Source organism: Protobothrops mucrosquamatus, unplaced genomic scaffold, assembly GCF_001527695.2.
Source record: "Protobothrops mucrosquamatus isolate PMUCROS unplaced genomic scaffold, P.Mucros_1.0 scaffold1339, whole genome shotgun sequence".
NCBI classification, from domain to species: Eukaryota; Metazoa; Chordata; class Lepidosauria; order Squamata; family Viperidae; genus Protobothrops; species Protobothrops mucrosquamatus.
In genome coordinates this window covers 162,451-185,041 of record NW_015387536.1, presented here as the reverse complement: position 1 = coordinate 185,041, position 22,591 = coordinate 162,451, and the positions used below count along the sequence as shown (strand labels likewise).

The 22,591-nt window shown below is 46.0% G+C and overlaps 1 protein-coding gene across 1 annotated transcript; it reads left to right on the top strand.

The window, feature by feature from the left end:
• Positions 1–8,303: 8,303 nt before the first annotated feature.
• Positions 8,304–20,695, top strand: EML3 (EMAP like 3). Its single transcript, XM_029285144.1, has 17 exons — positions 8,304–8,425; positions 8,790–8,939; positions 9,381–9,450; positions 9,709–9,819; positions 11,604–11,699; positions 12,455–12,589; positions 13,401–13,539; positions 13,795–13,946; positions 15,018–15,143; positions 15,756–15,887; positions 16,888–16,955; positions 17,221–17,309; positions 18,278–18,375; positions 18,841–18,928; positions 19,522–19,620; positions 19,771–19,901; positions 20,501–20,695. Exons 1-17 carry the CDS (start codon positions 8,319–8,321, stop codon positions 20,693–20,695), a joined length of 1,986 nt encoding a protein of 661 aa, XP_029140977.1. The 5' UTR covers positions 8,304–8,318.
• Positions 20,696–22,591: the final 1,896 nt, after the last annotated feature.

Genomic DNA, 22,591 nt, shown 5'->3' with positions numbered 1-22,591 from the left:
CTAGAATTCTTAGAGTGGCAGGTTGAGGGATTCTGGGAGTTGAAGTCCACAAGTCTTAAAGTTGTGGCTGGGGGATTCTGGGAGTTGAAGTCCACAAGTCTTAAAAGTGGCAGGCTGGGGAATTCCGGGAGCTGAAGTCCACAAGTCTTAAAGTTACAAGCTGAGGAATTCTGGGAGTTGAAGTCCACAAGTCTTAAAGTTGCAGGCTGGGGAATTCCGGGAGCTGAAGTCCACAAGTCTTAAAGTGGCAGGCTGGGGGATTCTGGGAGCTGAAGTCCACAAGTCTTAAAGTTGCAGGCTGGGGGATTCTGGGAGCTGAAGTCCACAAGTCTTAAAGTTACAAGCTGAGGAATTCTGGGAGTTGAAGTCCACAAGTCTTAAAGTGGCAGGCTGGGGGATTCTGGGAGTTGAAGTCCACAAGTCTTAAAGTTGCAGGCTGGGAATTCCAGGAGCTGAAGTCCACAAGTCTTAAAGTTACAAGCTGAGGGATTCTGGGAGTTGAAGTCCACAATTCTTAAAGTGGCAGGCTGGGGGATTCTGGGAGTTGAAGTCCACAAGTCTTACAGTTGCCAAGTTTGGGGACCCTGCTGTAGTGTCCTGAGTGAATGACCACGGAGGACCGTAGGCAGAACCATAGTCAAGGCAGTGGACAGATAAGAGGGAACTGAACCCAGTCCACGAAAACAATGGGGGTAAAACTCTCATACCAGCCCTTGCTTGATTCCTCTGGGGAAGCACATTCAGACATGCAAGCTTTTACAAAGTCCATCTGACCTAGATGCCCTTGGTTCCTGCAATAACATATTTCTTCCACAGCAGATGCTAAAGAGGCTACCCTGCTTCCCAGAGGCAATAATGCCCCATGGATCCTGCCTCCGCTCGCCTCCACAAATTCCAGGTATTTTCCCGCAATATATGTAAAATATACGGGTAAGTCCTCGACTTACAACAGTCCATTTAGCGATCATTTGAAGTTGCAACAGTACTGAAAAAAATGACTTATAATATGGCCGTTTTTCACACTCAGGACTGTCGCAGCCTCCCCCTGCGATCAAAATTCAGACTCTAGGCAACTGACTCACATTTACGACGGTCGCAGCGTCCCGGGGTCACCAGGATCCCCTTTTGCGACCTTCTGACAAGCAAAGTCAGATTCACTTAACAACTGAGTTACTAACTTCACAAATCGCAGCAATTCCGTTAACAACGGTAGCAGGAAAGGTCGCAAAATGAGGCAAAATCCATTTAAACGTCTCCCTTAGCAACAAAAATTTGGGTCTCAGCTGTAGTTGCAAGTCTAGGCCTAACTGCACAATATTTTCCCACAATCCTTGGGAATTCCTTTATTATTATTATTATTATTATTATTATTATTATTATTATTATTATTATTATTATTATTATTATTATTATTATTATTATTATTTTGAAATACCTTTGAGAATTTTGTGGCTGCTTTAGTTTTATGGGGGGGGGAGTTGCCAAGTCAGAGAAGCCCTGAGCCCGAATGAATTATGGTCGTCTTTTCTGTTGGCAGTTCAAGCCTCGCCCCCAAATTCGGAAGCCACGGAGAAGGGGCATTCGAAGCGGAGAAGATCCAGGGGTCAAGGATCAGCGTCGGGACACAAACTGAGGCGCTTCCGACGTCGGGGAGGAATGCAGAAAAGTCTCTAAGCAATGGAGGTCTTCAACAGGCAGAGGAGACCTCAGCTACGAGGGGGAAGTCCTTGCAGGACTCTTCCAATGTTGGCGAGATGGACTTTGCTGAAGGTCCCAGCGGTGGTGGTGGTGACCCCATCAAAGTAGCCAAGAACCCCCTTGGGCTGCCAACCGAGAGAGAAAACGTGGCTGCCGAGCTACAGACGGTCCAGGAAGACCCTGAAGCTCACAGCTCCAACCCTCATCCAACCAGCAGGTGCCTCCAGGAAGCTCAAGACGTTGGAGAACCTCCACCAGATGCCACCAAGGACGAACCTCCAAGCCCAGGGCAGTCCCGGCTTGGGGGTCAGCCTCCGGGGCCAGGATCAGCCTCCCCGGAGCCCCCCTCAGAAGGGAGCAGCAGCAGCAGCACCCCAGCCTCCCCGGTGCCCGCCCTTCAGAATGTGATAGCCACCAAAAAGGAGTTGTGAGTTTCTAAACTTAGAGGGAGGATCCATCCATCCATCCATCCATCCATCTATATCTATCTATCTATCTATCTATCTATCTATCTATCTATCTATCTATCTATCTATCTATCTATCTATCTCTATCCATCTATCCATCCATCCATCCATTCATCTGTCTGTCTTTTCTTTCATCCATCCATCCATCCATCCATCCATCCATCCATCCATCCATCCATCCATCCATCCATCCATCCATCCATCTATCTATCTATCTATCTATNGACTTCAACTCCCACAATTCCTCAGCCAGGCACGCGTGCCTGGCTGAGGAATTCTGGGAGTTGAAGTCCACAAGTCATAAAAGGGCCAAGTTTGAAGACCCCTGTCATAAAAGGAAAAACAGTCCAGGAGGGAAGAGGTGAACAGCAGCCACAGCAACTACATTTGATTTAGATATTTAGATTTAGATCTATGTTTTTTTTAAAAAAAATATGATAGTTTTGCTGTCCATCGCAGTCGTAGGTCATGATGGTCGTAAAGCGGGTCATCACGCAACCAACCCAATTTTATGCCTTTTTTTAAAACAATGGTCGTTAAGGAATTCTGGGAGTTGAAGTCCACATAGTTTCTGACCGAGGAATTCTGGGAGTTGCAGTCCACAAGTCTTAAAGTTTCTGACTGAGGAATTTTGGGAGTTGAAGTCCACAAATCATAAAATTTCTGACTGAGGAGTTGAAGTCCACAAGACTTAAAGTTTCTGACTGAGGAATTCTGGGAGTTGAAGTTCACAAGTCATAAAGTTGTCAAATTTGGAGACCCCGGGTCTAGCCCACCCATTGGGGCTGATGTTAGCCTTTCTGAATTGGCGTGTGCCCCTCAAAACCCCTGCTAGGATTCTGGATGATGATTGCAATGCTCTTTCCTTCTTCTCCGTCCCAGGTGAGGACCTCTTGAACTGCAACAGTGCCTTCTCTCACCCGGATTGGCTGGTCGACATCGATTCCCGCCTTCGGAGCCAGGAGGAAGAGCTGACCCTGGTGAAGTCGGCCTTAGCCGATGCCCTACGGAGACTCAATGCCTACGACCAGCAGATCCCATGGCTCAAACAGCAGCTGCTGGAAGGTGAGATGCTCTAGAGTAGGGATCTACAAACCTGGCAACTTTAAGACTTGTGGACTTCAACTCCCAGAATTCTTAAAATTGTAGGTTGGGGGATTCTGGGAGTTGAAGTCCACAAGTCTTAAAGTTGTGGCTGGGGAATTCTGGGAGTTGAAGTCCACAAGTCTTAAAGTTGCAGGCTGGGGGATTCTGGGAGTTGAAGTCCACAAGTCTTAAAGTGGCAGGCTGGGGGATTCTGGGAGTTGAAGTCCACAAGTCTTAAAGTTGCAGGCTGGGGAATTCCAGGAGTTGAAGTCCACAAGTCTTAAAGTTGCAGGCTGGGAATTCCGGGAGCTGAAGTCCACAAGTCTTAAAGTTACAAGCTGAGGGATTCTGGGAGTTGAAGTCCACAATTCTTAAAGTGGCAGGCTGGGGGATTCTGGGAGTTGAAGTCCACAAGTCTTACAGTTGCCAAGTTTGGGGACCCTGCTGTAGTGTCCTGAGTGAATGACCACGGAGGACCGTAGGCAGAACCATAGTCAAGGCAGTGGACAGATAAGAGGGAACTGAACCCAGTCCACGAAACTGATGAGGGTAAAACTCTCAGACCAGCCCTTGCCTGGTTCCTCTGGGGAAGCACATTCAGACATGCAAGCTTTTACAAAGTCCATCTGACCTAGATGCCCTTGGTTCCTGCAATAACATATTTCCTCCACAGCAGATGCTAAAGAGGCTGCCCTGCTTCCCAGAGGCAATAATGCCCAATGGATCCTGCCTCCGCTCGCCTCCACAAATTCCAGGTACTTTCCCGCAATATATGTATAAGATACAGGTAAGTCCTCGACTTACAACAGTCTGTTTAGCGACCGTTTGAAGTTGAAACGGTACTGAAAAAAGTGACATAATAGGACCATTTTTCACACTCAGGACCGTCGCAGCCTTCCCCCCCCCCCCCGTGGTCACGTGATCAAAATTCAGCCGCTTGGCAACTGACTCACATTTACGACGGTCGCAGCGTCCCGGGGTCACCAGGATCCCCTTTTGCGACCTTCTGACAAGCAAAGTCAGATTCACTTAACAACTGAGTTACTAACTTCACAAATCGCAGCGATTCCGTTAACAACGGTAGCAGGAAAGGTCGCAAAATGAGGCAAAATCCATTTAAACGTCTCCCTTAGCAACAAAAATTTGGGTCTCAGCTGTAGTTGCAAGTCTAGGCCTAACTGCACAATATTTTCCCACAATCCTTGGGAATTCCTTTATTATTATTATTATTATTATTATTATTATTATTATTATTATTATTTTGAAATACCTTTCAGAATGTTGTGGCTGCTTTAGTTTTATGGGGGGGGGGAATTGCCAAGTCAGAGGAACCCTGAGCCCGAATGAATTATGGTCTTCTTTTCTGTTGGCAGTTCAAGCCTCGCCTCCAAATTCGGAAGCCGCGGAGAAGGGGCATTCGAAGCGGAGAAGATCCAGGGGTCAAGGATCAGCGTTGGGACACAAACTGAGGCGCTTCTGACGTCGGGGAGGAATGCAGAAAAGTCTCTAAGCAATGGAGGTCTTCAACAGGCAGAGGAGACCTCAGCTACGAGGGGGAAGTCCTTGCAGGACTCTTCCAACGTTGGCGAGATGGACTTTGCTGAAGGTCCCAGCGGTGGTGGTGGTGACTCCATCAAAGTAGCCAAGAACCCCCTTGGGCTGCCAACCGAGAGAGAAAACGTGGCTGCCGAGCTACAGACGGTCCAGGAAGACCCTGAAGCTCACAGCTCCAACCCGCATCCAACCAGCAGGTGCCTCCAGGAAGCTCAAGACGTTGGAGAACCTCCACCAGATGCCACCAAGGACGAACCTCCAAGCCCAGGGCAGTCCCGGCTTGGGGGTCAGCCTCCGGGGCCAGGATCGGCCTCCCCGGAGCCCCCCTCAGAAGGGAGCAGCAGCAGCAGCACCCCAGCCTCCCCGGTGCCCGCCCTTCAGAATGTGATAGCCACCAAAAAGGAGTTGTGAGTTTCTAAACTTAGAGGGAGGATCCATCCATCCATCCATCCATCCATCCATCCATCCATCCATCTATATCTATCTATCTATCTATCTATCTATCTATCTATCTATCTATCTATCTCTATCCATCTATCCATCCATCCATCCATTCATCTGTCTGTCTTTTCTTTCATCCATCCATCCATCCATCCATCCATCCATCCATCCATCCATCCATCTATCTATCTATCTATCTATCTATCTATCTATCTATCTATCTATCTATCTATCTATTATCTCTCTCTCATCTATCTATCTATCTATCTATCTATCTATCTATCTATCTATCTATCATCTATCATCTATCTATTATCTCTCATCTATCTATCTATCTATCTATCTATCTATCTATCTATCTATCTATCTATCTATCTATCTATCTATCTATCTATCATATTTCCTTTACATCTGTCAATTCCTTTTCTTGCTATTATCTTTCTTTTTCTTTCCTTTGCACTTTTTCCTTTCTGTTACATATAATCGAATCTATTATATATATTTATATATATGTTTCTGCTATCTTTCCTCTTCCTTCTTCCTTTCCATCAAACCTGACTTCTTCCTTTCGTTTTTTTCCCTTCTTCCTTCGCGTTAAACCGACGTTTATTCTTTCTATCATTTTTCCTTTTTTCTTTGCATCACGCCTGCCTTTCCTTCCTACCTCTTATATTTCTTTTATCTTCTTCCTTTCGCTCGAGTCTGACTCCTCCCTTTCTGCTAAACTTTTTCCTTCCTTCCTTCCTCTGCATTAAATATCCGACTCCTTTCCTTTCTGTTCTTTTTCTGTCTTCCGTTGCCCGATGTCGGATTTCTTTCCTATCCAGGCTGCGAAGGAACAGCTCCTCCGACAAGCTGGTCCGGACCAAACAGCACCTCCCGAAGAAAGCTGCGTCCAGTGCCAACCTTTTTAACCGTTCCAGCAGCCTCGAAAAGTGAGAAAAAGCACTTTGCATATGATACAGGCGCTTCCTCGGCTTTCAAACATTCGGAACGGAAAGAAAAAAAAAATGACTTACGACCGAGGCGCTGGGAATCTTTCTAACGTTCTGTTTTTACTTTGCAGCCGATCGAAGGATCCCACTTTAAGTCCAGGTGAGCTGCTGGCTGTGTTTGTGTCTTTACATTTGGCAAGTGTGGTGGGTTTTTTTTCTCCAGGACCAGGATGAGCGTTGCTTGTCCCCACCTCCGAAGCTGGGGGACAGTGGCTGCCCATGGTCGCTCAGAGGCCCCCTGGACCCCGAGATGGATGGCAGATAAATTTGATGATGATGATGATGATGATGATGATGATAATTGATCATCACACAGCTATTGTTCAGGCTGGGTTTGGCATTTTTTGTCTACCTGTCGAGTCCTTACCAAGGATCTAGAATAGGCAGATGTGGATGTTTGATGGTGTTACAGATCTCGTCGCAGGATGGAAGCTGTTTCCAGTAAAACCGCCATATTATTATTATTATTATTATTATTATTATTATTATTATTATTATTATTATTATTATTATTATTATTATTATTAATCATTGCACAGTCAGACAGATGTTCAGACTGGATTTGGCATTTTTGTCTGCCTATCGAGTCCTCACCAAGGATCTAGAATAGGCAGATTTGGATGTTTGATGGTGTTACAGATCTCGTCGCAGGATGGAAGTTGTTTCCAGTAAAACCGCCATATTACTATTATTATTATTATTATTATTATTATTGATCATTGCACAGTCAGCCAGATGTTCAGACTGGATTTGGCATTTTTGTCTGCCTATTGAGTCCTCACCAAGGACCTGGGATAGGCAGATGTGGATGTTTGATGGTGTTACAGATATCGTCGCAGGATGGAAGCAGTTCCTAGTAAGGCCGCCTTTTGCAATTGGCTCATGGCGAATTTGTCAATGCCGATGATGGTGTTCAAGTGGTGCTCCAGTTGTTTTGGGATTGCACCCAAGGTGCCTATGACTATTGGTACCTTGGGTGCAATCCCAAAACAACTGGAGCACCACTTGAACACCATTGGCATTGACAAATTCGCCATTAGTCTATTGCTATTATTATTATTATTATTATTATTATTATTATTATTATTATTATTATTATTATTATTATTATTATTATTATTATTATTATTATTACTACTACTACTACTACTACTACTATTACTACTGTTACTATTACTATTTCTGCTAAGGAAAGGCCAAATAGACTCTTTCTGTTCTTGCCTGCAGGACCGACAAGCTCTCGTCGTTTGAATTATAACCTGGGTGAGGATCTTCTAAAAAGGAGTTACTGGCTGGTTCAGGGGGTGGGCTTAATTAAGGGTGGGTGGGAGATGGCTGGCCATTCTTCTCAGCGTCTCATAAAGTATTATTCCTCGGTTTGCGATATTATTTTGTCAGAAGCCGGCATTCATCGGAATTTCCAGCAAAGCATGCCGGCTGCGGACGAGTTTTATTTTATTTTATTTTATCCTTTTATATTTTATTTTATTTTATATTTTATTTTATTTTGTTTTGTTTTGTTTTATTATTTATTTTATTTTACTTGATTATTTTATTTTAGTGCTTTGTTTTATTGTGTTATCTCACCTTACACTTCATACTTTGCTATTTTACTTCACTTTATTTTGCCTCGTTTTATCTTATTTCAATATACCTCACTTTATACTTAAAAGTATTTATTTTGCTTTACTTTTATTTCACTTCACTTTATACTTTACCGCTGTACACTGCACTGAGTTTATTTTACAGTACTTTAACTTTGCTTTTACTTTCAGTTTCACTTTTAACTTTCCTTTATTCTTCATTTTTGTTTTTAGCCAGTTGTGTTGCAATACTGTCACCTGGGGACAGTTCCACTGCTTTATTTACACTAATTGGTCTGTGTGTTGGGGGGGAAACACATCTCACCGTTATTTTGCACACTTCTCTCTGTTCAGTTTGGGAGGCAAGGTTGCACAGTGCTTATCCTTCCTTAAAGCAAGGTGAAACTTTTGAAGCTTCCTGCAAAAAAAGGTCTGCTCTTTTTCTAATTATTCCTTAATTATCCTCTGTCCTGTCAGAGGGACTCTCTATCAAGATGTTTCTACGCGGACGGCCCATCACCATGTACATCCCTTCCGACTTCCATAACTATGAGGATCTGCGCATGGAGCTCCCAACACAGAAGCTGCAACTGGACTGGGTGTATCCTTAAAAAAAAAATTCACGCTGGTGCACGGTGGCGTGCACCAATGGATGGAAACTCATCAAGGAGAGAAGCAACCTAGAACTAAGGAGAAATTTCTTGACAGTTAGAACAATTAACCAGTGGAACCACCTGCCATCAGAAGCGGTGAATGCTCCAACACTGGAAGTTTTTAAGAAGAGACTGGACAGCCATTTATCCGAAATGGTATAGGGTTTCCTGTCATCACTCCAGGACTACCTATATCTGGACTTCAACTCCCAGAATTCCATGCGGGCAATGGAACTGTGGGAACTGAAGTCCCAACGGCTTTCAGTGGCCAAGGTTAAAAGAATCCCGCTCTTTTCCTTAACACCTCTCCAGCTACGGCTACCGGGGACGTGACTGCCGTTCCAACCTCTACGTCTTAACATCCGGGGAGCTGGTCTACTTCATTGCCTGCGTGGTGGTGCTTTACCACGTCCAGCGGCGCACGCAGCGCCACTACCTTCGCCACACCGACTGTGTGCGCTGGTGAGTGGGTGGATCACGGTGACCTTGTTTGCTCACCGATCCTGGCAGGATCTAACGGAAGAAGTATTCTTCCCACGGGCCAGGGTGGTTAGATGGTGTGGGGAACAAATTGGACGAAAATCAAAGGGTTCCAGAAATGAAGAAATCCTTTTAAGGATGCACATTGACGGTTCCCCCTTCCAAGCTCCCCATCCCCATTTCATGCCTAAGGCGGGACTAGAACTCACCGTCTCCTGGTGATTGGCCCAAAGTCACCCAGCCGGCTTTCATGCTTACGGCAAGACTAGAACTCACCTTCTCCTGGTGATTGGTCCAAAGTCACCCAGTTGGCTTTCATGCCTAAGTCAGAACTAGAACTTACCAGCACCTGGTTTCTCCTTCAGAAGGGAAGCGATGGCGGATAGAATCGGAAAAAGATGATTTTTTTTCAATTTCTTGCAGTCTTGCAGTACATCCTGACGGAGTCCGTGTGGCCTCGGGGCAGATGGCTGGCGTGGACAAGGACGGCAAGGTAATTAGCCTTTCAGGGTAGTCCAGACAAGAAGCACAATCAAGAATACTATAGTCAGTCCTCGTTTAGCGAGCATGCATGGGGATGAAAAACCAACTTTACTACAGTAGGGCTCACCCCCATAAATCAAGCTAGGGCTTATTTTTGGTGTAGGCCTTACTTTCGGGGAAACGGGGCTAATTTTTTTCCTGCTGTCTCAGTTTTGTTGCTCAGAAATGCTGATACAGGGGTTTTGATGGTGGGGTGTCTTTCCTACAGCCGCTGCAGCCCTTTGTTCACATCTGGGACTCCGTCACGCTGCTGACCTTGCAGCAAATCGGTCTGGGCAGCTTTGAGAGGGGCGTCGGTTCCTTGGCTTTCTCCACGGCGGTGAGTCCCTCCCCGGCTCAAAAGGAAAGGCGGAAAAGGAAGAATAAACTTGGTTTTTCTCCAGTGCCCTTTGCGGAATATCTGGGTCTGGCTTTGCAGGGCGGGAATTGAACCCCGGAACAAAATAGTACATTGGAGGAGATGGTTTTTCACTTCTGTATTTCAATGTTTCTCTCCCGTTTTGCGGGTCTGCGAAAACTTAACTGAGAAGTCTCGCCTCCCTTATTCTTCCTGGGGTCGTCTTTAAGCCCAAATTGACCCCCACTTGCAAACTGGGCCCTTGCCTGCGAGGAATTTCAGTGGAGCCGTTGTCAGCTAGGTCAGACAGGAAACCCAGCCCATGAGCTATTTCTACTTTATTGTGAAGCCACATTAACAGAATCTCGCCAGTCTGAAGGTACAGTTCTCCCACCAGCTTCTTTCCAGCCTGAGAAACTAGGGAGGGTCCCTTCGGAACGTCTTCCTCCATCCGTTATGCAGCTGAGGCTATGCTGTCTCTTATCTGATCCTTCTCTGGGGGGCATCTTTTCATCCATCCCTCAAGGTCTTTCCCACATATCACTCCCGCCACCTCCTTCACAGCCTGGGAAACTAGGGAGGGTCCCTTCTGAGCCTCTTGCCCTGCCTGTTATACATCTGAGGGCTATGCTGTCTCTTATCTGACCATTCCTGGGCAGGGCCTCTTCGCTCTATTTTCCAATGTCTTTCTCACATACCTTAAACTCTTTCCATAGATCTAGATTCCCCCTCCCTTTTTACAGCCTGAGATACTAGGGAAGGTCCCTTCTGAGTCTCTTTCTCCATCCATTATACATCTGAGGGCTCTGCTGTCTCTTATCTGACTGTTCCTGGGGTCTTTTTGCTCTGTTTCCCAAAGTCTTTCCCACATACCTGCACAACTCTGAACTCTTTCCATAGATCTAGGTTCCCCCTCCCTTTTTACAGCCTGAGATACTAGGGAGGGTCCGTTCTTTCTCCATCCATTATACATCTGAGGGCTCTGCTGTCTCTTATCTGACTGTTGCTGGGCAGTGTCTCTTTGCTCCCTCTCCCAAGGTCTTCCCCAGATATCCTTGCACATACCTGCACACACTCTGAACTGTTTTCCATAGATCTAGATTCTCCCCCCCCCTCTTTACAGCCTGAGAAACTAGGGAGGGTCCCTTCTCACCCTCTTTCTCCACCCATTATGCAGCTGAGGGCTCAGCTGTCTCTTATCTGACTATTCCCTTGGCAGTATCTCTTCATCCCGAAGTCTTTCCCACATTCCAGCTCTCTCCTTCACAGCCTGAGATACTAGGGAGGGTCCCTTCTGACCCTCTTTCTCCATCCATTATACATCTGAGGGCTATGCTGTCTCTTATCTGATTGTTCCTGGCTAGGGTCTCTTCACTCTTTTTCCAAAAGTCTTTCCCACTTACCTGCACAACTCTGAACTCTTTTCGTAGCTCTAGATTCTCTCCTCCCACCTTTACAGCCTGAGAAACTAGGGAGGGTCCCTTCTGGCCCTCTTTCTCCATCCATTATGCAGCCGAGGGCTCAGCGGTCTCTTATCTGGCTGTTCCCTTAGCAGCATCTCTTCGCCCTGTCTCCCAGGGTCTTTCTCCGTCACAGCCTGGGAAACCGAGTCTTTTGCCCTGTCCCATCCTGCAGCTGAGAGCTCCGCTGTTTCTTGTCTGACTGTTCCCTTGGGGGAGGGGCATCTTTTTCATCCCTCCCCCAAGGTCTTTCCCGCAGACCGTTCCGCCCTGACCTGCCGTTCTTTCTCCCCCTCCCCCAACCAGGACGAGGGCGCCTACCTGTGTGTGATCGACGAATCCAACGAACACATGCTCTCCGTGTGGGATTGCCTCCGTGGCACCAAGCAAGCTGAAATCAAGGTGAGAGGGGTGGAAAGAGGCCGATGGAAGATGCAGTGATGCTGGCCAGATGTCAGCCAGACGTGTTAATTTTTTTAAAGGGGGAGGAGCATAGAAACCGGAACAGGGAGATGGTGACCCAAAAAAAAAGGAGATTGAATCACCTATTTGGGTTGCAGAAGACCAAATGGGAAGAAGAAATGGAATATTTGTTGTGGGAGGGGGGGCCAAAAGGAAGGCTACAGCTAGTCCTCGACTTACAACAGCTGGTTTAGGGACCGTTCAAAGTCACAACGGCAGCGGAAAAAGGGAATCATGACCGTTTTTCACACTTAACGACCGTTGCAGGGTTCCCCGTGGTCCTGTGATTCACGTCCGGACGCTTGGCAACTGACTCATATTTATGACGGCCGCAACGTCCCAGGGGGGTCACGTGATCCCCTTTTGCGACCTTCTGACCAGCTAAATCAAGGGGGAGGCCGGATTCACTTAACGACCGTGTGACTTATTTAACAATGGCATTCATTTGCTTAACGACTGCGGCAAGAAAGGTCGTAAAAACGGGCGACCAAACTCACTTAACAACCGTCTTGCTTAGCAATGGAAATTTTGGGCTCAGGTCGTAAGTCGAGGACTACCTGTATTTGCAGGTGTGATGGCGGCCTACGTGAATTGGTACTTTGATCCTGCAGGGGATCCATTACACACTCAGGAATGGATCCTGAGGGGTTCCGTAGCCTGAGGGGTTTTTTTTTGCTCTTCCTTTTCCTATCCAGAGCACCAACGAATCCGTCCTGATGGTGGAGTTTAATCCCCAAGACAGTAGCAACATAATCACAGCTGGAAAGTCGCACGTCTATTTCTGGACCTGGGTGGGAAGCAGCTTAACCAAGAAACAGGGGATCTTTGGGGTAAAAGAATCGTGGAAGGATTACATCTATGTAACTCACCGTCTCCTGGCGATGGGCCCAAAGTCATCCAGTCAGCTTTCAGGCCTAAGGTGGAACTAGAATTCACCGTCTCCTGGTGATGGGCGTACAATCACCCAGCCATCTTTCACGCTTAAGCTAGGACTAGAATTCACCGTCCCTTGGTGTCTGGTCCAAACTCACTCAAGACAGCTTTCATGCCTAAAATGGTGCTAGAACTCACCATCTCCTGGTGATTGGCCTAAAGTCCCCTAGCCGGCTTTCATGCCTAAGGCAGGACTAGAACTCACCATCTCCTGGTGATGGGCCCAGAGTCACCCAGCCGGCTTTCCTGCCTAAGGTGGGACTAGAACTCACCGTCTCCTGGCGATTGGCCTAAAGTCCCCCAGCCGGCTTTCCTGCCTAAGGCGGGACTAGAACTCACCGTCTCCTGGCGATTAGTCCAAAGTCACCCAGCCGGCTTTCGTGCCTAAGGCGGGACTAGAACTCACCGTCTCCTGGCGATTAGTCCAAAGTCATCCAGTCGGCTTTCCTGCCTAAGGCAGGACTAGAACTCACTGCCTCCTGGCGATTAGTCCAAAATCATCCAGTTGGCTTTCCTGCCTGTGGCGGGACTAGAACTCACCGTCTCCTGGCGATTAGTCCAAAGTCATCCAGTCGGCTTTCCTGCCTATGGCGGGACTAGAATTCACCGTCTCCTGGTTTCCTGTATAGGCAGTTTGCAGAGTTGACACAGTTCTTGCAAACCGCCCCTTTGGTGGTGCCAAGCTCTTCCCTCCGTTTCCCTTGCTAGAAATACAAGAAGCCCAAGTTTATCCAGTGCTTCGTGTTTGACACCAACGGGGATGTCCTCACGGGGGATTCCGAAGGCAACATCCTCACGTGGGCGAGGGCAGCGGCCGACATTCGCACTCTGGGCAAGGGGGCGAAAGGTAGGCGAAAGGGGAGAGACCGAGACTTTCGTCGGGATGGGGAAGGTGGATACTGTGGGACTGCGAGCCATCCCTTGTCGTAAAATGGGGGCCAAACTCGCTTACCAATTGTCTTGCTTAGCAACGGAAATTCTGGGCCCGGTTGCGGCGGGAAGTCGAGGACCACCTGTAAAATAGTGGGATCCGTTGGTTGAAAAACAAAATCTGATGAAAAGCGACAACGGATAAACTTTGTACTGTCTCTTCCTCCAACAGAGACCTATCAGATCAGCAAGCAGACCCACGCGCACGAAGGGAGCATCTTTTGCCTCTGCCTGTGCCGCGACGGTTCGGTCTTGAGTGGGGGCGGCAAGGACCGTCGTTTGCTTCAGTGGAGCCCCCTCCTCACTGTCCTCCAGGAGGTGGAGGTAAGGTTGTGTGTGTGTGTGTGTGTGTGTTTGGGGGCGGGGGGGGAACAGACTTCAGCAGGAGCACCTCAGTACAAGTTCGTTCCTATAATTTTCTCCCTCACTAATGACGTCTAGAGCCTTGTTAAGTCTCAGAAGGGGATTGTTAGCCCTTTGAGGTGGCCCAGCCCTGGAAAACAAAGTGATGAATACTAATAACAACCATATGTCTGAAATGGTATAGGGTTTCCTGCCTGAGCAGGGGGTTGGACTAGAAGACCTCCAAGGTCCCTCCCAACTCTTTTCTTCTATTCTATTCTATTCTATTCTATTCTATTCTATTCTATTCTATTCTATTATTCTGTTCTGTTCTGTTCTGTTCTGTTCTATTCTATCCCATCCCATCCCATCCCATCCCATCCCATCTCATCCCATATATTCCATTCCATTCCATTCCATTCCATTCTATTCTATTCTATTCTATTCTATTGTATTCTATTCTATTATTCTATTCTATTGTATTCTATTCTATCCCATCCCATCCCATCCCATCCCATCCCATATATTCTATACTATTCCATTCCATTCTATTCTATTCTATTCTATTCTATTCTATTCTATTCTATTCTATTCTATTCTATTCTATTCTATTCATTATTCTATTCTATTCTATCCCATCCCATCCCATCCCATCCCATCCCATCCCATCCCATATATTCTATACTATTCCATTCCATTCCATTCTATTCTATTCTATTCTATTCTATTCTTCCCATCCCCATATATTCTATTCTATTCTATTCTATTCTATTCTATTCTATTCTATTCTATTCTATTCTATTCTATTCTTCCCATCCCCATATATTCTATTCTATTCTATTCTATTCTATTCTATTCTATTCTATTCTATTCTATTCTATTCTATTCTATCAAGTAGTCCTTGACATATAAACATTTCTTTAGCGACCGTTTGAAGTTACAACATAATGTGTGGCTTACAATTGATCCTTGTACTTACGACCGTTGCAGCATAGTTTGCCTGTTTTTAAATATTCTCATTTAACAAATTTTTTTTTTTAACTTTTGGCTCAGATACCGGAGCAATTTGGCGCCGTGCGCACCATCGCAGAGGGCAAGAGCCGGGAGCTTTTGGTGGGGACCACGCGCAACGCCCTCCTACGGGGCAGTTTGGCCGAAGGTTTCAAACCCATCATCCAGGTGAGCAGAGACGCCCCCACTTCAATGCTTCTAGCCCCAGCCTCCTGTCTCCCACTTTATAATAATGAGAATGATAATGATATAGTTGGAAGGGACCTTAGAAGTCATCTAGTCCAACCCCCTACTCAGGCAGGAAACCCTATAGTACCATTTCGGACAAATGGCTGTCCAGTCTCTTCTTAAAAACTTCCAGTTTTGGAGCATTCACCGCTTCTGGAGGCAGGTTGTTCCACTGGTTAATTGTTCTCAATCTCAGGAAGTTTCTCCTTAGTTCTAGGTTGCTTCTCTCCTTGGTTAGTTTCCATCCATTGCTTCTTGTCCTGCCTTCAGGCGCTTTGGAGAATAGCTTGACTCCCTCTTCTTTGGGGCAGCCCCTGAGATATTGCTATCATGTCCCCCCTCGTCCTTCTCTTCGTTAAACTAGACATACCCAATTCCAGCAGCCGTTCCTCATATGTTTCAGCCTCCAGTCCCCTGATCATCTTTGTTGCTCTTCTCTGCACTCTTTCTAGAGTCTCATCCTCTTTTTTACATCGTGGTGACCAAAACTGGAGGCAGGATTCCAAGTGACTCAGTATTCTCAGCCATGACTCAGTTTCTCCTCCTTTGCAGGGCCACACGGACGAACTCTGGGGTCTGGGGACTCACCCCTCGCGGGATCTTTTTCTCACTTGCGGCTACGACAAGCAACTCTGCCTGTGGGACGGCAGTGAACATATGATGGCTTGGAGTCTCACCTTAGAGGTACGGTGGGAGAAAGTAGAACAACCCCAGACACCCCTTGACTTGCAGCCATGCGTTTAGCGACCGTCCAGTTGCAACGGCACCGAAGAAAGCGTTTTACGACGGATCTTCACACTGAACAGCTGTTGCAGCATCCCCAGGGACTCCCCAATCATGTACATGGCAATAGATGCCTTTTAAATGAATTTGAGTTTTGCCACTGCAGTTATCAAAACCTAATTCCCCTCCTGTCTAGAGCTTGATCCCACGGACAAGGATCCTCCTACCTTTTTACAAATTACCACCTTACCAGCTTCTCTCTTTCTCTTTCTCTCTTTCTTTCTTTCTTTCTCTCTCTTTCTCTTTCTTTCTCTCTCTGTCTTTTTCTCTTTTCTTTCTCTCTTTTTCTTTCTTTCTTTCTCTTTTTCTTTTTCTTTTTCTTTCTTTCTCTTTCTTTCTCTTTCTCCCTTTCTCTTTCTTTCTCTCTTTTTCTCTTTCTCTCTTTCTTTCTTTCTTTTTCTTTCTTTCTTTCTTTCTGTCTTTTTCTCTTTCTTTTCTTTCTCTCTCTCTTTCTTTGCTTTCTTTCTTTCTCTGTCTTTTTCTCTTTCTTTTCTTTCTCTTTCTCTCTTTCTTTCTCTCTCTTTTTCTTTCTTTCTCTCTCTCTCTGTCTTTTTCTCTTTTCTTTCTCTCTTTTTCTTTCTTTCTCTCTTTCTCTTTCTCTTTTTCTTTCTTTCTCTCTTTTTCTCTCTCTTTCTTTCTCTCTTTCTCTTTCTCCCTTTCTCTTTCTCCCTCTTTCTCTTTCTCTCTTTCTCTCTCTTTCTCTCTCTCTCTTTCTCTCTGTCTTTTTCTCTTTTTCTTTCTCTTTTTCTCTCTCTTTCTCTTTTTCTTTTTCTCTTTTTCTCTTTCTCTCTTTCTCTTTCTCTCTCTTTCTCTCTCTTTCTCTCTCTTTCTCTCTTCTCTCTCTTTCTCCCTTTCTCTCTTTTTCTTTCTTTCTCTTTCTTTCTCTCTTTGCCCTTCCCAGGAAACAGGACTCTGCGCTGATTTCCACCCAAGTGGGAAAGTGGTGACTGTGGGACTCAGCACTGGACGGTAACTTATCCCCCCTCCCATCACTGGCCATCCTCCCTGGGACTCAGCATGGCTGGTGACCCTTCCTGTTGGTTTGGGGAACAGCTTCTCCAAAACCAGGACGGTAACAGACAAAAGCTTAGTTCCTCTGTCCTACCCTGCAGGGTGGGTAGGTGTCAGCTCGGATCAAAGGGATCTTTCCTTTTGTTCCCATAGCTGCTAAAATCCTAGAAAAAATATATATTGGCAAGATCAAAGGTATCCGCAACACTTTTATGTCCCTCAGGTGGCAGGTGCTGGAGACGGAGACGCGACAGGTTTTGTCCAGCTACACAGATGGAAACGAACAGCTCTCTGTAGTACGTTATTCCCCAGGTTAGATTTTCTGTTTATTTTTTATCTTCTCGTGTTTGTGAAGTTCTTGGTATTCTCTGAACTTGGTTGTTTTTCTGCAGACGTTTCATTACCAAGCTAGGTGACATCAGCAATGCCTGGGAGAGTGAAGTGATTCCTTCCTTCCTTCCTTCCTTCCTTCCTTCCTTCCTTCCTTCCTTCCTCTGCCCCTCCTTCCTTCTTCCCTCTGCCCTTCCTTCCTTCTTTCTTTCTTTCTTTCTTTCCTTCCTTCCTTCCTTCCTTCCTTTTTTTCTTTCTTTCTTTCCCTCCTTCCCTCCCTCCTTTCCCAATTCCTTCCTTCCTCCCTCCGTCCCTCCCATTCTCTCCTTCCTCCCTCCCTCTCTCCCTCCCTCCCTCCTATCCATCCATCCATCCATCCATCCTTCCTCTATTGTTTCTTCTTTGATTACTCATCTGGTGTTGTTTCCTGCTTATCTGGCTGTTATAAACCACACATTAAGACTGGTGGGACAAGTTACTTATATAAACAGCCAGCACACTTCACTCCCCCGTGCACGGATGATGTTATATAGCTTGATAGCATAACGTCCGCAAGAAAATGACCAAGCTCTGAGAACATGTAACCCCACCATTCAACCCTGAGCTACAATATTTTCTATAATTGGATTTACGTGGGGGTTTTGTTTTTTGTTTTTGGGAAAAGGTTAAGCAGAGAAACAGGGAGCGACATCGGATCCTGGGAGTCTCGCTCCAATATTAACTGGCTGGCTATCTGTTTTTTTCTCTTCCGATCTGGCAAATGATGGTCACATCCCAGATTGTTGGGAAGGACACAATTAGCGGATAAAAATGCCAAATCCAGACTAAACATCTGGCTGACTATGCAGCCAACAATCATAATTTCTTTGCTGATGGAGATAGGCGACTTCCCCTGCTGTCCGGCCTATTTTAAACTTGTTTTTTTATTTTGTCATTTTTTTTTATGCTAGACGGAGAGTTCTTGGCCATCGGTTCCCATGACAACTTCATCTATATATATAGTGTGGAAGAGAAAGGGCATAAATATACTCGTTTTGGCCGCTGCACGGTGAGCAGAAGGGCGAGGAACATAGATAGAGCAAGCCGGAGGGAATGGTTAATCTGGGTGGTGGAAAAGAATGAAACAAACACATCAACTTCCTGGGAAATTTGTTTGTTTATTTATTCTGTCAATTATTACGGATGCTCGTCTTAATGAAATAACTCTGGGCCACCGACAAGTATACAAAACACAGAGGTTTGTATTAAAAACAACCCAAAAAAGCCCATTAAAAACGCCAGATAAAGAAAATAAACTATCCTGCTGAGGTAAGGGAAAAATGGAATCTTTGTTCCATCTTAGCCTGAAAGGAAAATTAAAGTTTAGTAAACTGCCGTAAACCTTTGAAAACGTGTTTTTAATTTTTTGGGTTTTGGTCTTTCGGCCGGATTCTGCTTGCTTACTATCCTTGGTTATCTTGTCACCCTGGAAAGTATCGGATAATCGATCTCTTCTTTTTCTCTCTCACTTCAGGGGCACTCCAGCTTTATTACACATCTGGATTGGTCCAAAGATGGGAAATTCATCATGTCCAATTCCGGGGATTATGAAATCTTGTATTGTAAGTTTGTTTTTTAAAATACAGCAGCAGAGAAAGAAAAAAAAAAAGAGAGAGAGAGAGAGAGAGAGAGAGAGATGTAGTGTGGAAAGCACCAAACTAGAAACTAGGAGATGGCGAGTTCTAGTTCCCCCTTAGGCATGAAAGCCAATTGGGTGACTTTGGGTCAATCACCAGGAGACGGTGAGTTCTAGACCCACCTTAATCATGTAAGCCAATTGGGTGATTTTGGGCCAATCACCAGGAGACGGTGAGTTCTAGTCCTGCCTTAGACATGAAAGCAAGCTGGGTGACTTTGAGCCAATCACCAGGAGACGGTGAGTTCTAGTCCCAATTTAGGCATGAAAGCCTGGGTGGGAGACTTTGGGCCAATCACCAGGAGACTGGGAATTCTAGTCCCACCTTAGCCATGAAAACCGTCGAGGTGACTTTTGGTTAGTCCCTCCCTCTGAGTCCATCCTACCTCACAGGATTGCTGTTGTGAGGAAAACGGGAGAAGGGTGTTATTTATATTCGCCACCTTGAGTTATTGATTAAAAATAATACAGGCGGGATAGAAACAAACACACTCATCACAATCATGATTTTCCTTTCAGGGGAGGTGGCCAGAGGTTGCAAGCTAGTACGGAATCGGTTTGACAACAGGGACCGGGAGTGGGCCTCCTACACCTGCGTGCTGGGTTTCCACGTTTTCGGTAACAGTTTTTACTTGTTTTGACAAGTTGTTGGGGTTTTCGTGAGCGGCCCGGAATCTCCTGGATTGGGGCAGGCATCCCAAATCAGATGGACGAAATCCAATTCAACTCTCCTTTTCGTTTCCTCTTTCTTCCGTACCCTCAACCCAGGGGTTTGGCCCGACGGCTCGGATGGCACGGATATCAACTCCCTGTGCCGTTCGCACAATGAGCGGGTGGTGGCTGTGGCGGACGATTTTTGCAAAGTCCATCTCTTCCAGTACCCTTGTGCCAAGCCCAAGGTAGGACGCTAAGGAAGAAGGGCACTCTTAAACCGGGAAGAATTAGTAAAAATTTTGGCTGGGAGGTAATGCTCAGACATTGTTTGATGGTTCTTATCCTTTTTTGTTGTTGTTTATAAATATTTTATTGATTTTCTATTTTTACAATCAAGTGCCCAATTAAACAACCGGATGACTGAGTCCATTAGTAATTTCGTGGTACATGTCAGCTTCTTCAAACTTAATCCAATATTATTACACCCTCCAATACATCCTCTTTTCATCTGGTAATAGACATTTTTCCCCGCTAAGCAAATACAATTCTTATTGTAGTAAGTAAATATACAATTGCCTATCAACATTCCTTATATTTTTTCCCTAAAGGTATCAATAATATCAGTTTAAATTTATCTTTTAACCAAACTAAAGGAATGGGTGTAAATTGAGAATTACCTGTATCACTGTAAACCTGGGCTAAATTCTTCTCCACCTTTTCCTGCCCTTCAAAATAAGACTGGCAGGAGAATTCCACCCCACTTTGGTGTTTTGGGGTGTCTCAATCAAACAGCGTAGTTTTTAATGTCTCTTCCTCCCCTCTACGTGTTCCTGATCTTCCGCAGGCTCCCAGCCATGTCTACACCGGCCACGGCAGCCACGTCACCAACGTCCGTTTCACCCACGACGACGGCCACCTCATTTCCATGGGGGGCAAGGACACCAGCATCTTCCAATGGCGGATGCTGGGGGGCTCCACTCCCCCGGCCAGCCGGTCCCTCTCCTGCCTTTCCTCGCACGAAGCCGGATCCGGCACCTGAAACTGCCGAAATCCGGATGGATCAACCTTAAAGATGGCAACCGAGTTCTCAGGCGTGGGGAATTGCTCGGAGAGATCTTCTGCGTCGGCGTATGGACCGGTTGGCTTCCCTTCCGCCCTGCTTAACTGGAGAGTTTTTGTTTGCTAACCGTCGTCGCCGTTTGCTTATTAACACAAGGTGAAGGGCAGTCGCGATGCGCGGCTGGGTGACGCCCGCGGCCGTGCCAAATCAAATGTGGTGCGTCGAAACAGCATCACCTTCTCCTGTCCGTGGGCCAGGTGGACGGAGAAGCTGCCGAGCACGGCAGGCAGGTAGAAAGGAAAAATTGGGTCTGTGGAACTTCCTCGGCTTTCGCTCTGTACATGCCTCTGGATCTTCAAAGCCTAGAGAAGATGGGGAATTGGGATCCTCCATCGCTGTTCCCTGTTTAAGTAGTGCTCAACTTACCACCACCTTTGGGATCAGTATTCCTGTTGCCAGGCTAAGGTGCTTGCTAATTGGACGGGCCGTGTTTGACACGGTCGTTAAGCAGATCGCTGCGGTTGTTCGTCATTGGATCTGGCTTCTCCCATGGTTCTTCAGCGGAGTGGCGCCTGATTTTATGACCGTTTTGGCCACGGGGGGGGGGGTTAGACAGGTTGTTAAATGAATCAGGCAGTCCTTAAGCAAATCCAGCTCCTTTCCTCCCATTGACTTTGCCTGTTGGAAGCCAGTTGGGAAGATCACCAATAGTGATCACATGATCCTGGGACACTGCAACCATGTGCCTGAATTTTGATCACATGACCACTGGGGACGCTGCCACGGTCATAAGTGCGAAAATCGGTCATAAGTCACTTTTTTCAGTGGCGTCGTAACTCCGAACGGTCGCTAAACGAACAGAATTGTTGTAAGTCGTGCACTACCTTTATAGCAGTGCTTCCCAAACTTGCACAAATTGCCTAAACTAGGTAAATGTGGGGTTTTTGGGGGTCGCAACAACACACAAACTCATTCATGGTTTTGCAGAAGGAACGATGAAACTCGTGTCAGTGCAAAACGCTGTTTTTTGAAGAAAAAAAGGGACCGTTTGGCGTCCTTTGGGTTAATAAATTCAGGATGAATCTCCTGCGAGGAGGAGGCAGTCGTGATCTGTGGGCCTCACAGAAATTTAATTCAGTAAACAAAATTAAATATCCATGCCCTGACATCTGTTGAAGTAGGATTTTTTTTCTCCATTCCGGCCTTCATAAAAGTGCACAAAACGAAAACGTTCGCTAAAGCCCGAAAAGAGTTGGTGGTTTTTAGAAGGAAAAAGGTTGGGGAAGCACTGTTGTATAGATTTAAAAAAAACCCCACTTTGATTTTGTTTTTACTTTCATTTTGGACCTGGTTGGGTCCAACATGTAAATAGGCGCACAAAAAAGGATGTTTGGAAAGAGAAAATAAACATTTGCATCTCAAATCTTGATAAGTCTTTTTTTCTTCTTTTCTGCTGGATCTGGGCTTAGCAAGGTCAGGATCCCCAAATCTGGTTTAGCGTGACAGGTTTTGAGTTACAGGGAGATTTTCTGTCAAAATTTACTTCCCATTCGAAAGCATTGAACTGTGCTGTAGATTTACAGGTAGTGCTCGACTTAACGACTGTTAAGCCGTGGCGGTCGTAAAGCAGGTCCCTGTGGCCATTACTGAGGGATCCTGGGAACTGTAGTCCCTATTCCAAGTTCCTCCTTTTGTTTACATCAGCGTTTCTCAACCTTAGCAACTTCAAAATGGGTGGACTTCAACTCCCAGAATTCCCCAACCAGCATGCTTTAATCTGGGTGGATTTAGACTCCCAGAATTCCCCAACCAGCTTGATTTAAGATGGGTGGACTTCAACTCCCAGAATTCCCCAGCCAGCATGCTTTAAGATGG